Below are 23670 nucleotides of genomic sequence, written 5' to 3' on the forward strand. Positions count from 1 at the left end.
GGAGCCACGTCGTTAAAAATTGTTAAGACGATTAATCTTGCAACTGTACTTGGAACTGTTGTGACAGATGTTTATTTGCGAGAGATGTACCTTCACACGTTACAATTTACACTTATATTCCGATCGACTTTACGACGTGCGATTCGGCGACAATATAGCTCATTCCATATATATATAGTCAATAATTACAATCGGCAATCCCAATACATGTTTTCGATTGTTTTTTTTACAAACGGAATTAGTTACACAGGACAACTCTAGTATCTAATCGAACTTTTCTAACGGAAACGTAAAAATCCATCACACTCATTCAGAATTCAACTAAATACGTTCGTCGATATAACAGTCGTTGACTTTTACAAGTACCTTGTCTATACTGGCTGTTCATACATGTAGGTATATATGTATAATATAGAAAGTTAGAAAATACACATAAAAGATATTTAAATAAATTACACATGCTACGAAAGAGACAAGATGCGCTGGACTAGTGGAAATGTCTCTAATACTTCTTTCCTGAATGTTTCCCACACGAATCCGTGATAAAATTGATAAAATCCGTCGATCCTTTATTAGAGACTTGACCGATGGCGACACCAAAAAATCAAAGAAAGAGAGGGCGAACTTCCTTACGTATTCTCGATACATAGATTCCAAAAATAACAATCTCTTCATTTCGGCAATTGAACCGCGCGCGAGTCCTTGGTACTTCTATTTCTAATACACCCGTGTAGTTATCGTGATGAGAATACATTCCCCTCGTTGGAGAATTACGTGAAATCAAGCTGCGAGAACGCATCGGCTTCCAAGTTGTTGGTATTACATCCGATCGTTACGCGGAAACGTCCCTACGTTTCGCTATGCCGTTTTCTTCTCCTTCGTGGGCTGCATCTCGCTCGGTGCGACTCTGTCGTCCTCGCCGACGTCCGTGGAAGCATAATCGGGCGATTCTTTCTTATTATCATCCTTATTACAACTCGACTCGGACTCCTCGACGATCTCCTGCTGCTGCTCGAGGAAATCGGTAGGTACAAACTCCATCTGGTCCTCGTTGTCGTTCAAGTCGGGCGGTGCTGGCAGTTCGCAAAAGTGCAATCTCTCGTCCGCGTCGTTGACCTCCTCCTCCTCCTCGCCACCCGGATCGTCTTCCTCGTGCAGATTCATGAGTTTCTCGAAATCCGAGGGTGGCGCGACATCCTCGTTCCCATCGGAGAATATCTCCGTCGGACTGAGGGGTATGTCCAACGGCTCCATCTTCACGGTCGCGCACGGTGACGACGGTGTCGCTGGTCGTTGCAGACGTATCTTCGTAAACGGCCTCGGCTCTATCGGTTCGGAGTGCTGTCGCTTTTGGGCGCGCTTAGGACTAGAAGGTGCAGGTATTCTTGCCGGTGACACTCTCTTATTCTCTTTGGATTCTGCGATGCCTCTAGGAACTACGAGTTGAGACGACAATGGCTTCGACTGAGGTATAAGTAGCGGTGGCTTCGTGTTCTATCAATGAGAAATAAGTACAAGTGAGAATCTCAAGTGAATATAATCACCTGAACTCGGAAGTCAATGCTCAGTGCGTGGCTCTAGACTCCGATCGAGTATGATAACATTGACCATGCTTTGCTATCTCACTGCACTTTACCTGTGACGAGGGACTAGGACCCGCTAGACCTTTCACTTGCAACGCCTCGGCGGCGTTCAGCAATTGCGGCAGTTTGTCATGAGCGACGTTGACTTCGCCACGGTACATGAATTTAACCAGCGCCTCCACCTCCCAGAATTTCAGGTCCTTCATCAGGATGATGGGGTGTTGGCACGGATTCTCCCGCAATAGATCCGCCAAGTAGTCGCTGCAGGAGGATAGGATCATCTTGTGACACTTCAGGGACCGTCCCTCGCACGCCAGGGTCACGTCAACGAACTGTTCTGTATCTAGTAACGACGGAAAGCTGTTTTGCATATTGCTATGGTAACTGTTCCATCTCAAGCAAACCTGAAATAAGCAAAGAGGCATGAAAATTTGCACTTTACACCTTTTACGCGTTCTCCATGCGTAAAAAAATTTATTATTTTTTTCATAATATCGCGAGAAAAAGCTACGTTACCTCCGTGGGTTGCTGATGCACCACGTTATGCGGCAATCCTTGATTAACTTGCCGCGGTGGCATTTTAATGGTCGTGGGCGCAACCTGCTTCACTTTCAGCGGAATAGTTTTTAATACGAGAGTCTTTGGTTGACGCGGTTGTTGCTGTTGCTGTTGTTGAGGCAATGGCGCCGGTGCAATGTTACGAATGTGAGGTCTCACCAGGGACTGCGTAGCTATCCTTATCGTCTTGGCAGTTGTATTACCTTGAGACGTCGATTGTAAAACTACGTGACAAGAAATAAATATATTATTACAACGGGTGCATACCATAAGAATCTCTCAAAGATTTTCAATGCAGCCGCGCGGTGGAATCTAAATTTAAATTTTGATTGTAAAATTTGAATTGGGATTCCACACAACTCGTTCATTCTCTATTAAGATTCTACTTAAATTGTCAACGTCTATTTCAATCTTAATCATATCTCCGTTCTATCCCTATTATAATCGCATCATACGTAAATGCCGCTTGATTTAATAAAAATTCTGCTGCTATTATACCTTGAACTCAATCTCATTTCCATTGAATTCTACTTCCATACGTAAAAAAACTCTCCATCTGAATTCTGAGCTTGAAGAGATTACAAATTTCTCCTCAATTGAAAGCCTGATTTCCATTCGAGCGCTCCGTTACCGAGTTCGTTCTCACCGTGATATCGCCTGCCAATCAGCCTGCCCCCGTGGTGCACCCTGAGATGCCGGTGCAAGTTCGTCGTGCCGCATTGGCGTGGGTTCGCGCCGCCCCTGACCACGACCGCGCCACAGATACGACACTGTGCGCGCAGCGGATCGTTAGCGCAGAGGTCGAAGTGCGCCCAGACCGCGCTGGGATTCGCCATTGCGCGCAGACTGCGCGCGTGCGAGCGCACTCGGTGCGTCATGTTGCCGTGCCGGCCGGACGACGACGAGGATGACGATGACTGCGGCAGCTGCGGCGGCAGCAGCGCCGATGACGGCGACGGCGGCGGCGGCGGCGTCGTCGACGTCGCGGGCATGCTCGTCTCGTCGAGGAAACAGTCCTCCTCGTCCTCCGGTTCCTGTTTCATCGCGACGATCTCCCGAATGCCGTCCGTAGAGGACGTCACGACGTCACGGCCGCTCTTTGCGCGACGCAAACCGATAATCCGTACGCCTCGATATGGGTATCGCCGCGCTGTGGAGAAGGACAAAGATTCAATGATCGTCATCGCAAATCGAATCGTGTCGGAATATCTCTTCGGTGTTTCTCGCTTTCGCACTACTGAGGAGCATCGCGTTTTATCAAGGTTGGCCATTCATGCCGATCATACTGGTTACTTTGTCGCGCGATTATCGTTATCTCTTGTGGAAACGCACTTTTTCGTTTCAAACATCTCAAGAGAGCCGTTACCGTGATTAAACTCAACGGAACAACTGGTGCACAGTAACGTTTTAATTTTATTAAATAAAGAGAAAGCTTCACGGAAGATTCATCTCCAAATGTCTCAAACAATACCCGGAAACTAATTGTATTTAAATATCTACTATAAATCCGAGCAAGGATTGAGATTACTTCCAAAAACGTAGCGAGGCCACATTACTAACAATTACTACGGAAGGTACGAAAGATGACCGTAAAATAGCAGTCAACAAATCTCTACACGTTTTCCTTTAAATTCTTTATTGACATATATTGCATATCAAAGTAACGCGGTATTTCAGACGTGTATCTGTTCCTCATTGTTTCGCCTTATCGGATGCGGAAACTCACAATTATAAAATCGAGAAAAGAAAAAAACGAACGAGTTAAATGAAAATCCGAAAAGGAAGGAAAATGTACGGAAAAAAAGCAGACTCGCTACGCTACTGGTTACTTCGTTGCACGCGCGCGTGTATGCCTTTCAGCGCGCATGTGCATCGAGCACAGTTTGGCAGCTGCGCTGCAGCTCCGTTCGGCACGAGAGATGCCCCCCCGGCGACGCGATTTCGCCGAGCCTCGAGGGACGATCTTTCACCTCGCTCGTCGTCTCTCACATCCTTGCCCTTCCTTCTCCCGTTCATCGGTTCCCTCTCTCTGCGCGCGTTTCGCACCCGCTCTGTACACCCATCCGTCCGTCCGTCCGTTCGCGTCATCCACGGCATTCGCCGTTCACGAGGATCGCCGCGACCGGCCCTATAAAACGGCAATCGTGACGGGCGCGCGCGACATATTAAGCCACGCCAGTCGCGGAAGCGGACCCACCGACTACGCGCGATCGATCATGTTCCGAGTCTTTTTTTCCGAGACGAATCGAAGACGCGACACAATTACCGATTTTTCTTCTCAGTTCGCGCATCGCGAAGAGCGGACGGACGGACGGACGGCGTGCGATCGTCGATACTCGCGCGGCGCACTTACTCCCCGGATCGATTCTTCCGTCCCGTCCCGTTCGGCGGCAAAGCGTCGCGTCTCCCGTCGTCGCGCGTCTCTTCCAACTCCCGAGTATCTCTCCGTCGTTCGCTCGTCGAGATAAACGACGACGCGAAACGGATCGGATCGGTCGCGTCGCGAGTCGACGATGGAACGCGGCAATATCTCGTCGATACGGGGAAACCTGCCCGCGCGTCTACCCTCCCTCTTCCTCGACGGGTGTTCGCTTACGATATATCTTCCTGAAATCACAAGACGAGGAATCGTCGTGGTCGTAGTCGTCGTCTCCCACGCGCCACCCTCTCGGCGCCTACTCCGACGTACTATCGCGCGAATGCTAATTCGAGATCGTTAACGGTCGTTCGACGCCACCGTCGTCTTTCAATCGGGTGGCGGCCGGATACGCGCACGCTACGCACGAGCGGGACGATTTTCTCCGAAGCCGAACCCGGGAGTGACTAAAATCGAAATCGGTGAACGAACAGGGGCGCGTCGCGTCGCGCATGTGCGACGGCGTCGCCGGTCGTCGACGCATATTAACCGTACCGTGTATTGGGCCGCCGCCGCCGTCGCTATCGCATGTGCGCGCGCGCGCGTCCGGCCGTCTCTCTCTTCCTCTCCCCCTCGCTCTCTCACTCTTTCTTTCATCCTCTCTTTCGCGCGTTCGACCACTACGCGATTATTACTAACCGACCTGACGATATCGGCTCAAATATCCGAAAACACAAAATTTAATTCGAGAGCAAGAGAGAACCACGTGATACCGCATCCTTTTCTCCATGGATTCTCGTACGCGGAAAAAGTAGAAGGAGGTCCCGAATATCGCAAATTTCGATCGATTGGGTGAAGCACCGTCGGTATCGTCGGTACCGACGATTATCGGCAACTTGCCGGTTCACTGATAACATGCCGTTTCCACTCCTCATTGACTTATCGTCAATCATTGCCGGCAGGTGGAGGAGCAAACACTTAATCAATGATGCGGGTGGATGATACGAAAGCGACGAGAGAGAACGAGAGCAAGACCTCATTTTCATTTTTGCGTTCGATTCTTCGCCGGACGAGGGTATAAACACTGCACGTGCGCAGTGCGATGGAGCCGATCCTCGATGTCGCACGGGTCGCATCTTGCAATACTCGTAACTCAGTAAACGAAAAGCGAGCAGGACGTTCCATTTAAATACACTGGAACGACTAAAATTTAAATTTAAATATAACGAACAAAGCTAACGTCAGACTACGCGCGATTTGTAATTCGCGATTCGGGATTCATAATTGAAAATTCGTTATTCATCAGTGTAAACTTTCCGCACTATTCGCGATTCGCAGTACACCGTTCATAACTCGAATAGATTGATTCGTAACGATTCGCGTCCTTTGAGTTTCGTCAAAAAATCGCTCGGCTAGCGAATCAGTGCGAATGGCGAATCGCACGCGACGAATCGACGAATTTTCCCTCCACCCTATTCACAAATACACGAATTACGAATCGCGCATAGTCTGGCGCTAACTTAAGCGGGAACGTTGAACGAGAGAGCATCATAGTTTTGGAAACTGGTTACCTCGAACGAAATTTACGAACGGCGCCGTTTCACGATTAACATTTTTTTATTTTATTGTTGCTCTCGGAAGCGTCGTTAATTCTCGAGGTCGATTTTGCATTTAGCCGAGAAATGCAAGAGTGAACAAACTCCCTTAACAATTAAACTACCTTGACCGATACTTGATAAATGTGCTCATTGCATGCAGGTATAAAATGATGTAGAATGAGCGGAATGCTACGTAGCTTTGGCAACGAAAAATATAACCATGAATAAAAACATAAATAAGATATATATATTATCTCGCGCTTTCGGATGAACAATCTTAAAGCTTCTTCGTACAACGCGATGTAGCACAAAAAGAAATGTCATCGTAAACGATCTCTGAAATAGAATAAGTAGAAACAAAAATTACGATAATTATTAATTACCAACTTCATCTGCTTTCTTTTTCTGCCTTAATTTTAACACGATTTTACGTGATTGAGACAAGGATCATTGAAGTTATTCGTGCGATATGTGGAGGAATATATATATAGTGAGGCAATCTCTTGTAATGACTCATCGTTTTTAATGTAATCTGTATAGTTTAGCATAATATAATCAATTAAATTAATTACATATTAAATATCATTTTTTATGTATTATATAACCAAGTAACAATACAGACGAGACTAGCAAATGTGACCTTCGTAGCACTACGCCTCTTTTTATCCTGGGCGCGAGATTATAATTATTTGTCGTTTCCTTATGCTGTTAACCGTAGATACTCCGGTTACATTTACGCTTACGCTCTATTTCGAGTGTATTTCTCTCTCTCTCACACACACACACACACACACACAACACTCTCTCTCTCTCTTTCTCTTTGAAGCCCGACAGCATTCCAATGATCGATCGAGAAAACATAAGAGAGGAAGCCCGCTCCAATCCGAGTAATCAATTATACATGCGATAAAGTAGAACGGTTACTTAAGTAAAGATTAGTTTATAGAATCATACGTAACATAATATCATCGTCATCTTGGAGGCACGGGCAACAACGCGTATGTAACATTAGCGCGAAGGTGCGACGATCAAATCCGAGTACTTTCAAGTATTCGAAAATTTAATGTAGTCAAATTAAATATCACTAATATAATTTGATCATAGTTTGATAAAGATATGCTCTCCCTTTCTCCTCTTTCAAACATTTTTGTACTATTATTCTTAAAATATAATATCTAGAATAAATTATAAATTATTTAAATAAATACAGTTCATGATATATCGTTTTGCGTTAATCGCAAGAAATTGTTACGTGTAAATTTACAATCGTTGGCAAATTTGAATTTTCACATATTAATTGCCTCGTGCAGCTCACTCGTTCGACTGAGTAGCACGGTGAGTTGCCAATGCCTTCAGGATTTATCGTACATTGATCCTGTGACAATAATGTTGTGTAAGATACATAGAGATATTTCATTAACGCGGACTGTAACATAGCGTAGCGTTTCAAGACAAGTTTCATAAGAAATGTCCACGCGCCGTTTTGACCTCTCGTCGCTCTGGACGAGACACGCTTTAATGACTAAGATTTCTTGCGTGCGTCAGTGTGGCAGTTCTCAAGGAAACGCTATACGCATTGTTACATCGTACGTTTTAGTTCTAGCTAAGATCTGTCTGTTTACCGGTTCCGTCTCCGTATCGTAATTTAAATCGACAGCCAATTGTCGCCTCCGTATACGCACAACCACGAATCGTCAAGCTCGCAGTCGTAGCAAAATATCTATCTAGGTATCTTATGTCACAGAGTAAAAGGAAAAGAATGTCAGATACCGACAATACAAAGGCACGACGGATTCTCAGATGCGTCGTGTCGCCAGGGTGTGTTGGCGGTGGCGAGAATGCGATGTTGATGGTAACGATCGTCATCGTTCCAGCAAGCGCAATGTTTCGTGCGTACATCCAAAAGAATCGAGTGCTCAGCCGGGAACCGTAAAGGAAACCGCTCGGGAAGCTCACACGCTTTAGCGACAATCGCGCCGCGGACCGACCTGTAGCTTTTCATTCATTTAGAAATTGACGTTGTTGAAGTATCGGTGACGCTAACGGAACGGAATCGTGGCGATGCGCGTTTGCTTTTTATACTCTAGCTGTCTAGCATAATGGAACACGCGATGACAATCGCGTATACAACTCGACGACTAACGATCGATTTCGCGACGGCCGAACACATTTCACACAATGGAGGGCAATAGGCGGGGGACAGGAGGGAAAGAACAAGAAATAACATTGCTAATGCAAGAATAATTATCGATTATAATATATGCAAAACCTGGAGCGTACTTATACCCCGCGCGAGGAGACGGTTCTGTCGGATTGGAATTCTTACCCGAAGGGATCGGTAACCGACACTCTTCCAAGAATCAAGTATTCCTGTGTTAACCGGCTCTTGTTACTCGTCAACGGTTAGCGACATCGAGAAGGCCAGTCGATGGATGTAAAGGTAGCGCTTTATCGTCGAGGAGGCTGAGCAACGAGGTCGAAGAAGAAATCGCACCTTTAAATAACGCCCCGTAGGTAACGGCCGCTGCGTGCTAGCACAGCGCTGATCATGATCGTCGGTCGGGCACGTTCTGAGCCGTCAAACAATCAAGCGGCATATGCGGAGCACGATGGATAGCAGTGAGAAGACAGCACTTCGCGCTGCGGGGTTGCGCAACAACAAGACGCGCAGCATTATTATCAGCATACCAAATTGCATGGCTTTGTGAAGCCAATACAGTCTGCAACAGATTGACAAAAACTCGGTTAGAGCGTGGACAATAACGTGAGAGATGACTCTTAATATTAATGACTCGTAAAATTAATCGACTCTTAATATTCTAATGATTCTTAAGCAGATTTCAGTGAAGCAGCTACATTGTCGTAAAAGGAGTTCTCTTACTTTGTAATATGTGACCGAGCAGCTGGCAGTGTGTCCGGACTCTCCTTCAGGATAAAGTGTCGTATTCCCAGAATGTAGTTCTCCAAGTACGAGGGCCAATCGATCTGCCTGACGTCGAACAGAAACGTCTCTCGATCCTCCGGACTGAGTTGCTCCCACAGTCGTCGCACGTTGTCATCCCTAAAGTTCCACTGGCGCGTGCTAAAGTACTCCAAGCATTTGGCTGCTTTACAGAGCTTCGCCTGTATGCGGACCATTATCGGTCGCGAGCCCTTCAGCCGGGCGAGCAAGTCCACGATGTGCGCGGGCAGCGTGTGCTGAAGCATCACGCACAATTTGTTCAGCATGACGGAGCTGTGGCAACGACCGTCCGGATACCAGAACGTGTCCTTCGCTGGATGTAAACGGCTGTACTTGAACGACAAGTCGACGAATTGCTTCCAGGTTATAGGATTTTGTTGACCGGTGCAGCAGTTGTAAATCGAGATGGTGTCGGTGTGCTGTGTGGCGGTTCTCCAGGCGGCGCAGATCATTAAATTAATCACTATGTCGACCGGTATCAGGTCTGCTACTTTGTCCTCATGGCATAGCATGGTCCTGCAAGCGATTGCAACAATTTATAATAATACTCAATCGCTATAAATTATTAATTATGCGTAATTTATTATTATATATATATATACATAATTACATTAATTAATGTAATAATAATTACAATCATAATTAATAATTAAATCAAAGTTCGCTATCGGTACCTGAAGAAACCTTTCCCAGCAGCGGCGATAATCCCGGTAGGTCCGTTGCAATTGTCCATCCAACCGGCGACCGGTTCTTTGTACGATGCCAATACGATCGATGGCCTGACGATTGCCACGGGTAAGGAACCTCTTTCCCGCAGAATCATTCGTTCGGATAATGCTTTAGTGAATGTGTACGTGTTTGGTCGACTGGCGATCAGATTCGGCGTCAATTCCTCGACCATCTTGTCGTCCATCCACTTTGTCAGAGCAATCACCTGTTCGGGTTCCCTGCCTACCGGATAGATTTCCTCGGCGACATCGTTCCGGTCGCAATTGCAATACGCCGTTGAGACGTGAATAAGCGCCTGCGATCATTAAAATCATCATTTATCGTTTTGCACTTTGTTATTTGCAAAATGTCGTGAAAAACATTGAGATTGCAAACGCCCGAGTCTTGTCTCGGTTTGTCGATCGTACGTGCCGCGCTCTCCCTCTCACTCCCTCTCTCCTCACAATTACATGTAAAAAGATTATGTGTGTCGAGAATGTGTGTAAGAGTGGTAGAAAGGTGATATATATATGAAGAAAGATAAAGAAGAAATACAAATTCTATTATTTTTGTTTTGATAGACATTAATACGAAGGCGAAGTTTATCTTCATTCGTATTTAAAAATGTATGGAAAATATAAGGATAGTATCAAAAGATAATAAATTCATCAACGAGATTTAAAAGATACCATATATATGTGTGTAATCAAAAAGTATTGTAAAACAAAACTGTGCAAAAATGTAAAAATATGTGCAAATATTGTAAATATATGAAAGTTATAGGTAAAGTCCTAAGCCGCAAGGTAAAGATTATGAATAAAAACAATATGCGTGTATGTGTTATAATAATTCACATAAAAGTAATAATAAAAATAAAAATCTCTCTTTTGCAAATCATATGACTACAGCAAATGACACTTTGAACAAGCGATGCTCGAAAGATAAATCGAAGGCGGTCGAAGAACATTACAATCGTCTCTTCTTATTTTGTCTCTTCCGTTGATTGAAATTGAATGATACGTGAATGATCAGTGAACATAATGAATCAAACTTTGCAAACTAATAGTAAGGTACAGTAAACTTTATAGCAGTATATAGTGTATAGTGATTTTCATACATAAATTTAGATATAATATATAAACAGGTGTAGGGACAAACATCACTGATGATTAATAACTATGCATAGTGATTATAATAAATGTCGATTTAAATAGTTTTTATTCTGAATGCCACTGCAAATTGACTAATTTATCAAAAAGCATAGTTTATGAATCGGAAACTATTTTTAGACTTTAATTTAATTAGTTTAATACTCGGTTTAATACATATCCGTTAAAATCAAAATAAAATGTTTATTTCTTCTTAATAAATATAACTTACTTTATAAAAGTTTTTAATTCACCATTATCGGAATAACGCTTTTCAATCGTTTAATATCGTTTAGAAATATCTCATAAAATTCATAAAAGACGCCTCTAAAAAATATTGTAGAAACGTTTAACAATTTCAAAGAAAAGAAATATGTGTGCGTTTTGTTCGAATTATTTACTCTTCTGTTTTTCAAGTACTGTTTTATCTATGCACCAACTAGCGACTATTTTATAATTATTATTTGATAATAATTATATTATCAAATTATTTTGTATAATTATTTGTATTATGTATGAAACTATACACTAACGAGTAAAACTATCGAATAAGTAAAAAGTAAATTTAGAAAAGACTCGCGCGATATGGACAAGAGTGCAAAGTACAAACATACACTCGCATTAAGCCGACTCTATTTACCTTTCCGTATTTGCAGACACAAATCGAATGTATTTCGCTATTAAGCGGAAACTTGGACAGATTAGGTGTTGATTAATCGAAAATTCGATGACGTACGCCACGAGAGCGAACGTAACGAAGCAGATTCGAAAGATTCCCGAGAGGAACGCCTCATGGGCGTTCTTTCGGGTCGAGCAGAGTCGAGATGAACCTTTTGTAGAAAAAAGTCGCTGCAACCTTTCGTGAAAAATCAGATGGCTATACAGCAATGACATCTCTTTGATTAGTCGACTTCGGTTTATTAGAAACATTCCCGGCGCGGCGGATCGGTAGCTCGAATAGAGAAACGAAAATAAAGGAAACGCCTCTCTTACCTCCACGTTGCGCATGCGGTGACACAGTTGAATCAATCTTTTGGTGCCCAACATGTTTATGGTAACTGAGAGCTTCAAAGCCTCGTCGAATTTGACGGTGGCCGCTGAATGGAAAACGATGGACACCGATCGTATCAACATATCTTGATCGGCCGCCGAGATGCCTAGTTCTGGTTCCGTCACATCACCGGCTACAGGTATGATCTTCAAAAGCTCGTCAGGAGAATCACGCTTTAATTTCTGGAACAGCTGTCGAAAAAAAGGATATTTATTTCATACTCACTTCTCAAGTGCAAAGAATACGTTCAGATTGTACACGTTCAAATTGAATATATCTGAATACAGAGTATACTTTATCAATTTGAATATATAATAGCCTGTACTTTTGCGCAACTTGGAGTGTTTGCAACGAAATAGGTCGAGGTCAAATTTACATGGTTAATGACATGTGGTTAATGATATGGAATAAGTGAAGAAAAAAGTATAATTTGGGTCTACAATGGCTATTAAAGAGACATGAGCATTCACTGAATCATCAACAGAATTATAGCTCTTATAACTCGTAAAACGGAATCGTTTGCTCCGAAAAAAAACAGCTTTTAGTTATTATTTACACGTGTTGACCTACATACGGATTTTACTGCTGTTACAACAGTTACAACAGCTGTTCAAAAGTTCCACTTTCGGCAGAAATGTAGGCTTGTACTCGACGAATTCTATTTGATATTTTGGACGCTTATAATATAATTAAGAATTTTTCAATATAAATCCTATTAACACATTACACAAATTTGGTCTCGACCTTCGTATGTACATGCACACAAAGAGGAGGAGAGGTAACACAATTACCGGTGCGTTTAAAAGTTCCTGTAATCTCCCTTGCACATCCTGACCCTTTTTGGGTCTTATCAAAAGATAGATGTTCTTGATATCCGGACACGATCTTAGTAGCTTCTCGACGAGAACTTTACCCATGAAACCCGTTCCGCCGGTTATGAAAATCGACCTGTCCCTATAGAAGTCCTTCACGGATGTATACTCGCCAGCCATTGTGGCCATATCAAATAACTGTTGGCTAGAGCGTGCTTTAAAAGAACATCAAACATTAAATTAGACAGATGCAATTTTTCATTTATTAAAATATTATAACAAGATATTGCAACAAAGATGATTGTTGTATGCATGCAACAATATAAAACATTTGAAACTTTTAGTGGTTTTAATTGCTTGCTTATATCGAAATTTCATGTCGATATGTTACTTTGACAGAGTTTTTCTCTATCGATCGGTTATAAATTCAGAAGCGAGCATTTTACCTGGATTATTTTGTCAAATTCCGAAATGTATTCTCGGATAAGAATTGTGTTCCTCCGATTCCAATTTGAGTCTCTCTGTTTCTCTGCATCGTATAAATCACGTAATTAAAAATCACAAAAATACAATTTTCTCTTTCGAATAGCAATAAACGTTATCATTTTATATAAATTGCCCTAAGACTGCACATACCTCTTTTTTCTGTTCTAAAATACGGTCGAGCCTCCTCCGATGGTTGTTTCTGTCGTTCGATTTTTAGAAGATAAGGGAGCAGTAAAAACGACGACCCTCAGAGACGAGGATACAGCATCTGCAAATGGTGCGACGTTCCTTTCTGACAAACGTGTATATACCGTGATCTCTCGTGCGGTTTGCGAACGGGAACAGCGTTCATTGGATTCATTTCGCATTCCTCAGAGTTACGAAATTATTTCTGTAACACACAGAATAGAGAAATTCTTAAAAACACATTTGCTAATATCAAAGCTACATCTTAAATTAACAGTATTCTTTTTCCAATTATAAATTTATTGATACACGTAGAGAGATCCAAGGAAATTTCGAGATTCTCAACAACTTGCTTGCTGGTAGGTCTCTCGTCGCCCTATCTTTTAGAAATCATGCTTTTGGACCGTGTTCATATTTGCAATGAATTTACTACGGATTGTGATGGAAGACGCTCTGTAGAAGTTTGATAAGAATGTACACGTGTGCGGATCATCTCGATGTGATATAACGGTAATCGTAATTATTAATATATAACGAGTATCTCGTGCTTGTCGGATGCGGTCGCTGCGGCGGTCTCTGAAGCGGTGTAATAAGAGAGAACAGATAGAAGATCGATAATCGTTCGTCACGAAAGGGCGTAAGCGCGCCTTGCCAGCCGATTTGTGAACGGTGCGGTCTAACGTACCGTAAGGGGGTTACGAGGGTATTCGGCTTTACCGCTTTAGAAAGAAACGCGCTCGTGGACAAAATCAGATCGTCACGTCTGAGAAAGTCCAAGAGGCGTGCCGCTAAATGCACTTGCCTGCATGGCAAATGCACGGCATGAACGAAAAATGCTCGTTATCTCTTTCTCTCTCTCTCTTCCTCTCTCATCGTAAAATATCGACGCAATGGTGATGTGACGTTATCACTCGATATAGCGTTCTCTATCAATTGCTCGATACGATCGTATCTTTTTGCTTTGCGTGATGTGTAAGAGACAAGGATGATATTTCTAACGGAATTCACAAAAATGATAAAAGGAGCACGTTGCATTTGTAAAAGAAACAGAATTAACTGTGATTTGACTGCGACGAAAGAGTCGTCATGAAATTACGACCGAATATTACGATTGAGAAAAGCGGACATGTTTTAGAGCCTCGATTTTCTCACAGTCGACATTGCACTACGTGCAGATAATTACCAGCGATTTACCAACGTGTTACTTGCTAGCGTGCTGCTGCTGGTTCACAATGCGACATTTACGTAATCATCACAGTTTGTGAATGTCGTCGTCGCAAGAAATAACTGTAGGAATAATCGCCGAATGAGAATAAAAGAAACAAAGTGAGATTTTAGCGTTACAAATGAATTTATCTCTTATCACAAGTCGACTGATATCTGAAAATAAAAGATACATGAACTGACACGTTAATTGTCGATTACGTAATTATTGATATAGAAATAAAATAAGACAAAATCATTACAGCGGTTAAAAACTAGAAAAAAAGTGGATAATAAAATTTCTCACTCCATCATATTCAATTTCATATGAGCTTTGCCTTAAGAGATTCAATTGAATTTAAAGATTAGTCAAAGATATTTAATGCAAAAATTTGAGAAACTGCAATCTCCTTCTCGATACTTTCATTGAGGAAATATCGATCTTAAGTCGGTTCAAGCACGGATGAAAAAGCGGCTCTTTGATTCTAGCGTATCTTACACGAAAGTATAAAAGAAAATTAAATAACTATTGATGAAATCCTCACAGGAATCTAACTATTATTCAACTTGACGAGAAAGTGAAATTTCAAATGTCCTGTACAACAAAAGTTTTCGTGTTTTCATCTTATATTTTACGTATTTTACATTACCGGAATAGGACTGTCACACGCCGATATCGTAGCACGCACGTATCCACGTTAAACTGGATAATTACACAAACCAAGCAAACACAAAAGATAACTTATTTTGTACGAGATTTACTTCGCTTCGCGGCTTCATGAAAGTTCGAATTATATTCCGACTAATAAGATAAAATCTCATTTGGACACCGTAATAATATGCTGTTTGTTGCATGACAGATGTCCGTTATTCAGTGCAACAATTTTGTTCGCAACGGATATACCAGCTGCTAATTATTAAATCTCTTGCAATGACATCCGGTTCAATATAATTTCTCACGATAAATACATTGTAAACTGATGTATATTCATATGCTTACTAAATATTAAAACACCTAGCATTCTTTTCATATTCAGTACATTTTATCAGTGTTGCGTGAAGGATGAAAAAGCAAACAAAAAGAGCATAACGTGAACGGAGAAAAGATTTTTTCTGAAAGACTTTAAAATACTTCCTGTTCGATCTTGATTAGGATATCATTCTCTATAATATCTTGCTGCAGCAGATGCGTTTCCACCACATGCACTTAACGCGAAAATCATATCACTGTACTCGCGATTAGTATACGTCGTCATATCGATAGGTCGACAGATGCTGACTGTTCATAACGAAAAGAATTTAAAAGTGGGATTACCGCAACGCATTTCATGACATTAGAAATGTTTATAAACACAAGCATGAGCAGAATATTATTTAAATGTACAGTGCTACGTAAAATTTTTAAGTCGATTTTTTCGAAAACAAAGCCTCGTATAAAAAAAATTTCATATTTTCGCCTTATTTTTTCTCGTATAATCGCCCTGCATCCAATTCTACCATCAATTACGGACCACCCTGTATATATTATATAGAAACGGACAAGTGCATGAACGGGCAGCACAAATTTTCTAGGTCATCGTCCTGGCCTCGAAGTGAGAAGCGACCCGGAGAAACCAAGCGAGCGTCCGGGAGGCCTGTTACATGAGGAAAATCCGTTACACGATGAACACGATCATGTTCGAGACCGTGAACGTAACCACCGACGCTGACCATCGATGACCATCGCGTTCTACTTTTCGACTGTCACTCTCTCCTTCCTCATACTTCCGAATAACTGAATAATGATTCGAATAAATCAAAAACACATTGTATTAAGAATGAATCCCTCGTACTCGTAATTCAAACGAGAACGCGGACGATCACGAAAAGCGATACGATTGTAGGGTTCTTGTCCCAGTGAACGTCGCGCCACGTTAAAGGGGAGCACACGAGTGACGACGAGACGGTCAGAGACCGTCTTCTTCTAGAGTCGAGTAATCATTACTATTGACGGTTACAATGGTGACGGTGAGAAACTACGGCTTCCACGAGTGTCGCGGAGAAGATATTATAGATTTCCGGCCGTGTCACCTGCTGTATGCCGATAGTGCCGAGGCAAGGAATCATTCAAGGCGAAGCAAAGAGTCGAGAAAGATTATCGCGTCAAATAGTATTTGCTCTGTTCATTTATCTTACTTCAGTGGTTTTTGCCGATAGCCAACCGCTAACGAATTATCAAATCCACGGGAACGCGTTCACGGTACGACTGCGACGACTGTTGCGAGCGTGTAAATAAAAATTCGAATCTCGATGAAACCGTTTAACGTTGTTTAACTTTTTCCTTTTTCGCGGAATGAATTTACGCCACGTGATAGTAAAACGGTAGCGGTTTGTGCTTAATGACGGCCAATTGCACGCCTTGTATCCGGTCGTGTCTCCAAGTGTGTTAGCGGGACGTTGACTTCCGAAACGCGAGTGGAAAGATCTCGCAATTGACACGAAGCATTAGTAAAACGATCACGATCACATGTCGAATAATGCATGTCCGATCGAGGTAGCAAATTGCCGCCTGCCATTAAAAATTTATTAATCGTTTTGTCGAACGTACTATTGTTTTTTTACGAATTACATTTTTTGCCGCGCAGATGATCGAACAAAAGAATACGTTATGCAAAAATCAATGCAAGATCAATGCAAGATCACACAAATGAAATGCAATTATGCGCATAATTTATGCCAAATTTCCAATGATTTTCTAAAGTATCACGAATATAATTTATATACATCATTGCATATTCATGAATGTGTATCCTTTAATTATTTTGACTTCGATCAAACCTCGAAAATAATACGTAAAAAATAAAGCGATACGTACAAAAGTGTTAATCAACAGGTCGCTCAAATGTCACATTATATGGAAATAAATAATTTTATTTATAATGTAAATTTCTTCGCGAAATGTTATTTTTAAACTACAAAATTGACCCTCCAAATGATATATACCTGGGTCTCTTTTTACACGGTGGATGCGTGTCGTGTAAAAAAAGGACCATGTAAAATAAAGGAACTGTGTAAAAAAGCGTTTAAAAATGAATTTGCAGGAAAGTAGAAAACTTGCAAACACAGTTGCACTGTACAGTATAAGAAAAGATGAATTTGAAATAGGGTGAATGCACCGTTTGTGGCCATTGCGCTTATTTTGGCCATCTTCGTCATTTATTAAGATTTTCTAAATTAGAGTTGGCTGTAGTGCGCAGCAATCGCGATATATTCATTTCGCAACTATTTTTCTCGATCATGTAATGTGACAAATTAAGTCACGTTTTTTTTCATGTTACAAAACATTGTTACAAAGAAAAAGCAAAACAAATTAAAGTAGCAGCAAAAAGAATAAAATTAGAAAAAAGAGAGGAAGCAAAATCAAAAAAGAAAACCTGTAATAACTAAAGACAAAATAGTAATAAAGAAACTATGATATTAAGAATCGTTTGTTTAAAGCTTTATTAAGTTTATTGAGTTTTTTAAAAGTTGAAAGTTTATTTTTATTTATATGAAATAATATATCAAAGTGCAATTTTGTTCAATAAACATTAAAATATATGAAATTTTGCATTTTTGTTATTTACTATCCCTTTTATTTTGAACAAAGTGTGTTGTAATACTAAATCTTCCAAATGGCCAAAATTGGCACTCTATATGGCCATAACAGGTACATAAATGGCCAAAAATGGTGTAAAATAAAATATTTGCAATTATTTAACTTTTCCATTATTTAGCCGCTTTTTTTCTAAAATTTATTTAAATATTAAAAATTAAGATACTAAATAATGTATTTAAGTGAATAGCTTCTTCTTTTTCTGTATTAGTTTAAAAAAAATTATTTCAAAAGTTGCAAAAATGATTAAGGTGGCCACAAACGGTGCATTCACCCTATTCGTATCATGCGTATTCAGGATACGCATGATTTCCTGCGAGCTAATTAATGTACGTTTTTGCAACCGTGTTAAAGTAAGTAAAATGTGTGAAAACAACTGCGTAAAAGTTAATCGTGTAAAAAATACCATATAAAAGAAGACCCAGGTGTATGAGCAATTTTATAGAGATTTCGTTTGTATTTAAGAGGATCTTAAGGAAGAAAGAAATAGCAATTTCTGCTCCTTGAGTTACGCGAGCATAGGAAGTTTGGATAAAAAGCTTGGATATTTTACATTTTGTATTACAATACTTTTGTTCTAATAGCTGACGAGAACGAAAACTCATCTCAGGAGAATCGCGGTCATCCTCTAGGACCTTAATTCTCTTCTAAATTGTAAATCAGAATGCTAAGTCTAGCACAATTTCAAGAGAAAATAAATGAGAAAATGTGTGTTCTCCGGTCAATAACTCAACAAGACGAAAACCTCATCATTTTAATTCGATAATTTACGCAATAACGTAATTACGCCATTTGAATAAATATTATAATCGTAAAAAGTAGCACTCTTGACTTATACTACGCAAAGTAAATCCCGGAATAAAGAGAATATTGTAGCTATTTGCTACGAATTGCTATTACATCCAAAAAGATGAAAGATCCAGGTTAATCTGAATATTGAAGAATGCGATATCGACACCCGCACATTGCGGAAGCGGCGGGATATCTCGAAATCATTGCTTTTGCCTTCCAGAAATTCCTCGATCAATTCGATCAATTATCCGATCAACTCATACATCAGCGATGCGAAAAGCAATTACTCATTCGTTCGTGGTATGATGGGCTTGGCGGTGATACGCAAGTGCACGTATCGTCTTATTGCATGTGTATAATAAAAAATCGTGTATCATCTTATCCATATGCTGAGCAAATTATTATTGACCGTTGATCCGCGAACCGATTCTCAAATTGAATTCAGAGCGTGTTTAAATGCACTGCCGAATGCACGTCAAAGCATACGATATTATCGCATCAAAGTTTTTACATCAAAGCAGAATTTTTGCTTACCCCGTTAGCCTCATTATCTCACGTTAGCGTAATTATGTATTCGAACGGACGATGAATCCAACGGACAGTTGCATGTCAAGCAAAAAGGAGAAGTTGCACGTCACTCGTTGAAGATAAGACTTCGCGCTGGATTGCCTGCCTTCGAGACGGAACGGCTAATGAAACACATACTGAACGGCACCTGAGACTAACGTCCCTTATACCCACCTGATAGAACGGAACGTTTTCTCCCACTGCGGAACCCGTTGCATACCACACACATATACACATAATGCATCGATGGTTGCTTCGTATCACCCTATACCGTATGCCGTATCCTATCGTGTGCGTGTATGCAAACGAATACTATGCCGAGACTCGTTCGAAAAAAATTCCAGAAAAAATACAAGCGCACGACCATAAAATGTAGATTTATCGTCAACTCGCGGTTTTTTTATTCATAAATAAATTTATTTGCTGCTACATTATATGTCAATACGTGAAGATATCTTGTTCCCGAAATTCAGCTTTAGAAACCGGAATTTATAGAGAAATGCATTAATTATTTATATACGTCATTTATAATAATAAAAGATAAAACGCAAAACATCATGATAAAAACAAAATTTCGTTTGGATTAGTTTATACTGCAAGAGTTGCTTTGGATAAGAAGAGCATCATTGAACTATCAAAGAAAGTAAAGGTCATCGTTCAATGATGCTCTTCTTATCCAAAGCAACTCTTGCAGTGTAAACTAATCCAAACGAAATTTTATTTTTATCATGATGTTTTGCGTTTTATCTTTTATTATTATAAATGACATATATAAATAATTAATGCATTTCTCTATAAATTCCGGTTTCTAAAGCTGAATTTCGGGAACAAGATATCTTCATGCATTGACATATAACAAGCAGCGGTATGCATGCTTTTCTCGCCATTTGCTTTTCGCTATTTGCGAACAAATCTTATGTGAGAATTAATGGTAAACATACTGTACTTACAGCATTAATGTCGGTGTCGTAATGGTAATAAACGTACAACCTTCACATTTTAATTTTATTCTCATGTTATACTTGATCCTTTCGTCTCGAGTGGTACACATAGATATCATATCATAAATATTTTAAATTACCAGAAAACTAGAGAACGCGTTACGAACAAGGAAATATTATACCGGGATTTTGTGTCGCTGTAAGTGCCAATCAGCAGTCAATGCACGTGTTACGACTGAATAGTGAGCCGCTATGTGCTTTCTCCCAAAAATCTAATGAATATATTTTTATTAGATATAGGTACCAAATTAAAATCCTATTGATAGGTACCTTCTTTGTCCACCTCCAATAAATCATTTCATTTCTTTCACTAAAAATCTTTAATTCATTGACTTTGAAATAGCTGACTTTTGCCTTATCTTCGATTTGGGGAAAACATTTATATTCAAGGATGAAAGGATTAAATTTATTAAGTTGTGATTTGAATATCGAATGTTAAAAATATAAATTTTTAATAGGTTGTTAATGAAATGTGAGTACCGAACGTTGCAATCGTACATATTACACATCGCGCAACTCTTAACTTGCATAATGATGTAATAACGAAATAAGTTGTTTGTCCACTTAAAATGGAGCAATAAAGCCGCTTTTTACTTACTTGACATCAATTAGCAAAATGAGAACTTATAATTCAATCTACGTGCGTGTATATCGAACATTTGCAGAAAAAATATTGCAACACTCGCATCTGGGCGTGCACCACATATAATATATCTCATTTTATTTCTCTTTCCATATTCTTTGATTTTGTGACGACAGAAAGAATATTACTATACATGGCTGTCCGATCTCTTGATTTAGGCCAATTGAATCTCTTTTTATAAAGATATAAGGGAAAAGAAAGAATTTTCCCGTATCAAGAATACAGCAAACAGATTTTGCGTTTACAATGTGATAAGCGTAGCGCGATTTTCCGTCTACGTTCATCAGACATTCTTAATTTAGCTTGGCTCATGCCACTCACTAAAAATTCTTTCTTAAAACGTCCGGTGGATGAAGATCACACTCGACCGAAGTTCGAGGTAAATGCACTGCCGATTCCTGCAAATTCGAACGTAAAACGCAAATGTAGAAATCTACTTGAACGCAGGTGAAACGTCCGTTGGTTTCGGTTTGTCGCGGAGGCACAAGTGGAAATGACACGGTATGCGTATCGATCAGGTTTCTCTCTCTGCGGGCTTTCAGACTCGAGATTAAAAGGACTAGTCGCGAAATCGCAGAACGACCGGAGATACGACAGGATTACGGCTCGTCGCGGTGAAGTCGCGCATCTGGATAGAGATGCGCGGCACGTCCGTGCGGTGAAATGGGAAACGAGCATTGACGTAAGCAATTTTTTTCCTAATCAATTCAATTATCATTACATGCTTTATATTACATGCGCTTGAAGCGCATAGGAACATTGCAATTTTAATAACTCTGCATGATGGGGAGAAAGATAGGGAGGGAAGAAGAGAGTCGCAGACATTCGAATCTCATGATCGAGGATCGATCAATAATTTATAATTTTATAAAGACTTCCTTCGATCTAGATCGCGAAATAAGAAACGGAAAAGAACGGAAGAGAACGGAATGAACTCGAAGTCGTGGGAGCAAGGGCGAGGCGGCGAGTCCGGTTCTGCAGCCTCGAGGTTCGTAAAAAGACTGCTCCACCCGGTTCCGGTAGTTTAATCGCGGCTGGAGCACAGCTTTCCAGGTCCTTATTATCATCGTTCTTATGTTTCTATGGCGATACGGGAGGAAAGAGGGTTCGTATGTGCGCTCCAAAGCTCGACGTTTCTCGGTCGTATATATATATATATATATATATATATATATATATCTGTCTGTCTGTCTCTCTCTTTCCCTCTTTAAAGCGAACCACCCCACCGAGCGCTGCCAAAGTCTTCGCACGGGTGCTCGCTCGATGCAAAAAGAATCGCACTTGTCACATTTATTGTGTACCGTGCGACAAATCGCGAGCTTAAAACGGGAGAGTCAAGGACGAGAAAGACGACGGAGGCGCGAGGAAAATCGCGGATTGCGAGAACGGGGACGAGTAGTCGATGCGCGCGGTAGGCGCGGCCGCAGCGGCCGCCGACACGGGCAGCGGCTTTTCGCATCCGTCTCTCGGTGCCGTCGCGAGAACGATGTCGCGCTTACCTGCCCGATCGGATGGGCTCCCACCTGTCCCGCAACACCCACGCCGGACACAGCTGACGCTGGCAATATTAGTTTAACACAGAATCGCCGATTTTCTGCATCCTCGCGACACTTGAGCTGAGCGGCAGCCGCATGCCAACGGAGTCCGCCATCTTCGGTGAACTGCCAAATATCCTCCTCAGGCCGGCCAACCGCTGCGCGCGCGCGCGTGCAAATTCGTTAGATCTGCGCATCTCGTGTCATCTCCGCACGCGCGCGCGCACGCGTCCACCGGTGGATGTTTTCTCGTTCGCAGTATCCGCACTTGTCTCAATCACTTGCATTTTTCGGAAAATTTTTCTTTTATCAAATCCTCGACTCTCAGATTGCCCTAAAAGAGGGAAAAACACAGGATTAAGTTAGACGCGTCTACCCGTACGAGATGTATATCGACAGCTGCGCAAAGTTTTAAGGATGTAGACGGATCCCGTCTGTAGAAAAAGTTAGTCAAAATTGGAGGTTTACAATTATGTCGTCCTTTTCCATTTATTTCTTCTAGAAAATTATTTTAAACGAACTAAAAGGTGAAAAAAGTTTTCAGGTTTTAGAGCACATATGCATATTTTTTGTTTAATAATTTAAACTTTAAATTATTGAAAAGTAAAATAATCGCTCATATGCTCAAAAGAAGAAATAAACGGAAAAAGACGACATATTGTCATCACTCTATCTAGAGATGTGAAAACCGCGGAGAAATTGTCAAGACAATATTTTGTGATTTACGACAAATTCAGTAGCAAATCATAACACAAGTGTGCTAAAAAGTTTCGTTGAACATCCATCTACTTATATTTTTGAAAAGTTATGGATGAGTTCAGATTTCGTTCTATGCTTTTTTTCGCAT

The 23670-nt window shown here is 41.0% G+C and overlaps 2 protein-coding genes and 2 long non-coding RNA genes across 6 annotated transcripts; 1 reads left to right on the forward strand and 3 right to left on the reverse strand.

The window, feature by feature from the left end:
* Positions 1-48: 48 nt before the first annotated feature.
* Positions 49-5465, reverse strand: LOC105287909 (protein jim lovell). 3 transcript variants are annotated; one of them, XM_011353776.2, is made up of 5 exons: positions 4738-5082; positions 2788-3291; positions 2100-2365; positions 1637-1987; positions 49-1494 (listed from the first exon to the last, which is right to left on the reverse strand). In XM_011353776.2, exons 2-5 carry the CDS (start codon positions 3182-3184, stop codon positions 859-861), a joined length of 1650 nt encoding a protein of 549 aa, XP_011352078.1. In that variant the 5' UTR covers positions 3185-3291; positions 4738-5082; the 3' UTR covers positions 49-858. The 3 variants fall into 3 exon arrangements, with proteins under 3 accessions (XP_011352078.1, XP_011352077.1, XP_011352076.1); XM_011353775.2 differs by having other exon boundaries at positions 4495-5082; XM_011353774.1 differs by having other exon boundaries at positions 50-1494; positions 4112-5465.
* On the forward strand, positions 3425-7055 carry LOC105287908. Its single transcript, XR_895514.3, has 2 exons — positions 3425-3715; positions 5460-7055. It is a non-coding gene; the product is annotated as an uncharacterized LOC105287908 (long non-coding RNA).
* LOC105287907 (putative fatty acyl-CoA reductase CG5065) lies at positions 6601-22970 on the reverse strand. The gene is made up of 8 exons (XM_011353772.3): positions 22788-22970; positions 13413-13653; positions 13223-13305; positions 12756-12991; positions 11907-12155; positions 9732-10081; positions 8977-9573; positions 6601-8815 (listed from the first exon to the last, which is right to left on the reverse strand). The coding sequence occupies exons 4-8, from the start codon at positions 12963-12965 to the stop codon at positions 8674-8676; spliced, it is 1548 nt and encodes a 515-aa protein (XP_011352074.1). The 5' UTR covers positions 12966-12991; positions 13223-13305; positions 13413-13653; positions 22788-22970; the 3' UTR covers positions 6601-8673.
* LOC105287906 lies at positions 10338-11900 on the reverse strand. The gene is made up of 2 exons (XR_895513.1): positions 11554-11900; positions 10338-11240 (listed from the first exon to the last, which is right to left on the reverse strand). It is a non-coding gene; the product is annotated as an uncharacterized LOC105287906 (long non-coding RNA).
* Positions 22971-23670: the final 700 nt, after the last annotated feature.

This window comes from Ooceraea biroi, chromosome 2, assembly GCF_003672135.1.
Source record: "Ooceraea biroi isolate clonal line C1 chromosome 2, Obir_v5.4, whole genome shotgun sequence".
Classification (NCBI taxonomy): domain Eukaryota; kingdom Metazoa; phylum Arthropoda; class Insecta; order Hymenoptera; family Formicidae; genus Ooceraea; species Ooceraea biroi.

Coding starts and splice junctions, on each gene's coding strand:
- LOC105287909 (XM_011353774.1), bottom strand. CDS start 4,238: ATGCCGTGGATGACGCGAACGGACGGACGGACGGATGGGTGTACAGAG. Junction 2,366..2,787: donor GATTGGCAGGCGATATCACG/GTGAGAACGAAC, acceptor CTTGTCACGTAG/TTTTACAATCGACGTCTCAA. Junction 1,495..1,636: donor GTCCTAGTCCCTCGTCACAG/GTAAAGTGCAGT, acceptor TCTCATTGATAG/AACACGAAGCCACCGCTACT.
- LOC105287907 (XM_011353772.3), bottom strand. CDS start 12,965: ATGGCCACAATGGCTGGCGAGTATACATCCGTGAAGGACTTCTATAGG. Junction 10,082..11,906: donor ACCGCATGCGCAACGTGGAG/GTAAGAGAGGCG, acceptor TAATGATCGCAG/GCGCTTATTCACGTCTCAAC. Junction 8,816..8,976: donor GCTCGGTCACATATTACAAA/GTAAGAGAACTC, acceptor AATCTGTTGCAG/ACTGTATTGGCTTCACAAAG.